Source organism: Medicago truncatula, chromosome 1 (genome assembly GCF_003473485.1).
Source record: "Medicago truncatula cultivar Jemalong A17 chromosome 1, MtrunA17r5.0-ANR, whole genome shotgun sequence".
Lineage (NCBI taxonomy): Eukaryota > Viridiplantae > Streptophyta > Magnoliopsida > Fabales > Fabaceae > Medicago > Medicago truncatula.
In genome coordinates, this window is record NC_053042.1 from 50424536 (window position 1) to 50429891 (window position 5356).

The following is a 5356-nucleotide window of genomic DNA, read 5'->3' on the forward strand; positions in this document are numbered from 1 at the left end:
CTTTCCCATATTATTTATTAAGAACAATTTTGTAAAACAACTCATAATGTTTTTTTTCCACACAATATATGTAAAATGCCCAAAACATCATACAATTTAGGACGGAGAGAGTATTTGTTAATTTAATATTAATAAAGGTCTTGTATGGTCTCTTTTACTGTGCTTTATTCTGTTCAAATTCGATACTTTGTTTGCTATGTTTGTTACATAGAACGAGGAGATTGCTTTCTCTTTCTATCTCTAACCTTACTGCATTGTCTTGTTCTACTTATTACTTCAGAATCTCTTCTCACTTCCATGCATTATTCTTAAAGTGCTATTCTTGTTCTCTCTCTTATTTATGGGAATTTGCTTCATTCTTCTTCTTCTTCTTAGTACACTTTTAAATATTATAGTATAGCAAGATCATACATAGCACTTACAAGAAGATAACAAGGAAACAAATGAACTTGGTCTTGTTTCTTAACTCAAAATATCACTGAAATATCAGAAACTGGCTTGGGAGTTGTAGAAACTTGCTAGGGAGGTGTATGAAGTAGAAGTGTCAAAATGGGAGATGAGAATTCCAAGAACACCAAGGTTTTTGACAATTATTATTATTTCAATATTTTATTATGCTGGTGTTTGCATATTGCAAGTTGTTAACTGTTATGTCTATATGTTGTTTGATGAATTAGCTCTCATGGTCAAAGAAAATGGTTAGAAAGTTTTTTAATTTCAAAAGCAAATGTGAAGATATTCAAGCAGATGCTGTTGTTTATGGAGGTTAGTATCTTTGTTTTTTCTTCAAAATTCACTTTTTAATAGTGATCAATTTCAACAATTTATTCTTCAATTATTATCTTTGTTGAATAATAAGTTAGATTGCTACAATTTCTTGGCATCCAAATAAACTCAGTTACTGTTTTCCTTCTTTAGGAGGTGAGGTTGAATATGGAAGTAGGAATAGCTTCTCTGAGAGAGAACCATGCACAATCAAAAAGAGCAAAACAGGTGAACCATTTCTTGAATCATGTCCTTTTGAAGTTCTTCTTGATGGTATCATTTAAAATGCTGATATTTATATTTGCACAAATTGTTTATAACCCTTCATTGCTATGAACAGAGAAGTTTAGCAGGAGCACGAGTCAGGTTAGGCGAGGAAGAATGAATCTTGACCATCCTCGAATTATCGATGTGCAGAACTATAGGTATCCTACTTCAATTTTACCAAGAAAAATAAAATAAAAGGCTTTGTTCTGTTTCTCATGAATTGTGAACATTGAGCAGCATTTTTGTAGCAACATGGAATGTAGCTGGAAGATCCCCACCAAGTAATTTGAGTGTAGATGATTGGCTTCATTCCTCACCTCCAGCTGACATTTATGTTCTTGGGTAAGAATTGTTGCTTGACGACATTTATAGTCTTCTCCCGAAATTGGCAATAATTGTTCGGTTAAATATGTTTTTAGTTCATATAATTATCTCAAATTCTGCTTTTAGTCCCTACTCACACTTCTGAGTCTCTACAAATTACAAAACTGCATGATTTTAGTCTCTAAAGAGGGACTACAAGTATAAGGTTTTGTGATTTGTAGGACTGAAAAGTTGGTACAGGGACTAAAACAAAAAAAAAATGTAAATTTGATAGCGACTAAAATATATTTAACCCTTAACTGCTTTATCGAATGACATATTTTTCTATTCTGAATCTTTACCTTTCTCTTGCAGATTTCAAGAGATAGTTCCGTTGAATGCCGGTAATATCCTAGGGGCAGAGGACAATGGCCCTGCCAAAAAATGGCTGGCTCTTATCAGAAAGACTTTAAACAATCTTCCTGGAACCAGTGGAAGTAGTGGATGCTATACACCGTCTCCAATTCCTCAGCCAGTTGTAGAGCTGAATGCAGATTTTGAGGGATCAGCTAGGCAGAAGAATTCGTCTTTCTTCCACAGGCGATCATTCCAGACAACTTCTAGTGGTTGGGGAATGGACAATGATCCTTCACTTGTGCAACCACAAGTTGATCGAAGATACAGTGTTTGCGATCGTGTAATTTTCGGTAACAGGCCTAGTGACTTTGATCCTAGTTTAAGATGGGGTTATAGGCCTAGTGACTATTCAAGGGCAAGTGACTACTCGAGACCGAGTGACTATTCAAGATGGGGATCGTCTGATGATGACAATGGCCTTGTGGATTCACCGAGTACAGTCTTATATTCACCAATGTCCACTAATGGTGGATCTGCCTCTAATGAAGATGGATATAGCATGCCAGGACATTCAAGGTACTGCCTCGTTGCAAGTAAGCAAATGGTGGGAATCTACCTTACCGTATGGGTGAAAGGCGAACTGAAAGATCATGTCCGAAACATGAAAGTATCGTGTGTTGGCAGAGGATTGATGGGATATCTAGGAAATAAGGTGAATTTTTTAACTCATTCATAACAATCCTAACTTCTGTTTTTCTTTAGAGTAATTTATTTTACGGTGAAAATGATGGTTACTTAGGATTGGCTTATATGAGAGTTATTTTGGTTGGATTTTGCAGGGGTCCATCTCAATTAGTATGTCTGTGCACGAAACAAGCTTTTGCTTTATTTGCAGTCATTTAACCTCAGGACAGAAAGAGGGTGATGAACTAAGAAGAAATTCTGATGTTATGGAGATTCTTAAAAAGACAAGGTTTCCTCGTGTTCATGGTGTTGACAACGAGAAATCTCCTCAGACAATCCTCGAGCACGAGTAAGAGTCTTCTCATATATTCATCTATGATTGAAGTCATGTTTGAAAGAGTTTATTTGTGCTCATCTCATAATTTGACTATTTATATTAGTGTTTGGATACATTTATAAAAATAGTTTATTTCCACAAGATCCACAGAATAACTAATGGTTAATTAAGCTCATTTGAATAACATATTGAATAAGCATTTAATTAGAATGCACTCTGTAACAGTTAAGTTTATGATTGTCTTTTTTTCTCATTAAGCAAAAGCTTTTGCATTTTCTCATTTTAAATTCATTACTGTAGTCGAATTATATGGCTTGGAGATTTGAATTATCGGATCGCTCTCTCCTACCGTTCTGCTAAGGCACTTGTTGAGATGCAAAACTGGAGAGCATTGCTAGAAAATGATCAAGTATGTCTCGTTCATGTTACCATTAACCTCATGTTTGCTGTTTAAGTTACATAATAATCCTAACTATTGACACTCATGGCAGTTGAGAATAGAGCAAAAAAGAGGCCGCGCTTTTGTGGGATGGAACGAAGGGAAGATATATTTTCCTCCAACTTACAAATATTCAACTAATTCAGATCGATACTCAGGAGATGATATGCACCCCAAGGAAAAAAGGAGAACACCTGCTTGGTAAGATTATCACATCACCTAATAGGATTTTATAAAATGAAGTATGTTTCATGATATATGATATAATTTTATTAAACTGTTACAACCTACGAAGACATGAACATTTTTCTTTTTATAGGTGTGACCGTATTCTATGGTATGGAGAAGGACTCCATCAATTGTCTTATGTTCGCGGTGAATCAAGATTTTCAGACCACCGACCTGTTTATGGCATATTTTGGGCTGAGGTTGAGTCACCTCACGGAAAATTGAAGAAAAGTATGAGTTGTTCTCAGTCAAGAATTGAGTTGGACGAACTTTTGCCATATTCCGGTGGATATACTGAACTAAACTTTTTCTAAAGAAGGGAAGGTTGAACAGGAGACGTGTCCATCCATATTCAAGTACCTTTTCTATCCCTTATAGACTCTCATAATCATGATTTTAAGATAGTGGAAATTAAGCAACTTAGTGTTTGTACTTTTTTTTTCTTTTTATAAGCTCATTCAAATACAACATACAAATAGAAAAACAAAAAACTATGTGCAGGACCCTAAGCAAACATGACCCTGCCCCAAAAGGGGTCCCAAGCTTTTCTTTATAATATTGTTGGTTAGACCAAAAGTACAAGATTCTGAGGCTGTAACTGATTTATATGGACTTGAACATAATAGAGTGGAGTAGTGGATCATTGCATCATGCAATGAATACATACAGCCTAAAGAATATACCTATATGATCTTTGACATTAGTCTGCTTGTATTTACTTAACCGAGCTTATCTATTGTTATCATCAGGCTCAGCACTTGTGAGACTGCTTGCGAGAGTTATAAACAACTTATGACTTGTCTATAAGTTGCTTTTAACTTATTTCCATTAGCTCTCCAAGATTGCTTATGTAAAAAGTTTCTAGCGTATGCATAAGCACTTATGCCAGAAGCGCTCAATTAATTTGAAAGGCAACATAAACAAACTATTTTTACAGTATAGTCTGAAAAGTCAATATCTCATTCTCTTATACATTGAAAGTCCTTTTGTTCTTTTCTTATTGTCATTAGAATTATTCTTTTCACTTGAATTAGAAATCTTACATGCGCCTGTTACTGTTTCAGAAAATGGTCCCCTTTTACCAATAGGGATTTTACTTTGAAGAAATACTTTCATGGAGGGAGATAGATAGGGACAACCCATTTCCCATATACCGAAAAAGGTTAGTTTTTCTTCTCTCTTTCATGCTTTTCTTTGTGTTCTGCTTTTGCCTCATTTCTTTGTCTAATTTTGCCTTCACTTTATCTTTTTCAGTTTCTAATCTCTAGTTTTGGTGCTTTGCCTAACACATGATATGATCAATACAACACATCATCTTGATACCAAATTAACAAACACTTGAGTTTCCACTTTAACAATCATTAGGTAATACTGCATTGTTATTAAATATTAAAGTATTAATACTAGTTTATGTTTTATCTTAATTAAGAACAATATTTACATGCTTACTAATGATTAATTTTTTTATTTTATTATGCAGGTAGTTGATGAAGAGGATTTTTTTATTCAATATTTTTTAATTGTTTTTAGGGAATATTTATGATGACTGAATGTAGTTGAAAGATTGTCAGAATAATCATTTGTGCACTAACTTTCTTTTTTAATGTAATGTAAAGAGAATGAGAGTTTTGATGTATAGTGGATTGCTGCAACAATATAATTGAGTAAAGAAAAGGAACAAAAAAGAAATTGAAGTTCATTATATAGATTCCAAAAACTCTCTTGTGCTGAGTTCTCTGTCTATGTCTGCATGATAATTTTTGTACTGATAAAGTTGGTTTTGACATCAAAATCAAATAGTAAAGCTCTTCTTTTTACTAATAAGGAACAGTATTCGAGTATTTAACAAACCAAAAGAGGCATGCAATTTTGGCGGGAATAATAATTGTTGGAGGCTCTAATACAATAAGGCCCTACAACTCTTTGAAGATGCTATTTACATTCCTTTCAATTGCTGCTGCTGGTGTTTACTTTTG

General features: G+C 34.1%; 1 protein-coding gene across 1 annotated transcript; it reads left to right on the forward strand.

Annotated features, from left to right (window-relative positions):
* Window positions 1-200: 200 nt before the first annotated feature.
* On the forward strand, window positions 201-5111 carry LOC25485176 (type IV inositol polyphosphate 5-phosphatase 7). Its single transcript, XM_013614352.3, has 13 exons — window positions 201-579; window positions 678-765; window positions 919-993; window positions 1106-1190; window positions 1270-1374; window positions 1711-2404; window positions 2532-2725; window positions 3014-3122; window positions 3205-3353; window positions 3472-3736; window positions 4445-4542; window positions 4635-4745; window positions 4861-5111. Exons 1-10 carry the CDS (start codon window positions 550-552, stop codon window positions 3692-3694), a joined length of 1752 nt encoding a protein of 583 aa, XP_013469806.1. The 5' UTR covers window positions 201-549; the 3' UTR covers window positions 3695-3736; window positions 4445-4542; window positions 4635-4745; window positions 4861-5111.
* The last annotated feature ends 245 nt before the right edge of the window (window positions 5112-5356 follow it).

Excerpts from the sequence above, each read along its gene's own strand:
- LOC25485176 (XM_013614352.3), top strand. The coding sequence starts at position 550 with ATGGGAGATGAGAATTCCAAGAACACCAAG. Across the intron at positions 2,726-3,013 it reads CAGACAATCCTCGAGCACGA|TCGAATTATATGGCTTGGAG; the intron begins GTAAGAGTCTTC and ends TCATTACTGTAG. Across the intron at positions 3,354-3,471 it reads AAAAGGAGAACACCTGCTTG|GTGTGACCGTATTCTATGGT; the intron begins GTAAGATTATCA and ends TTCTTTTTATAG.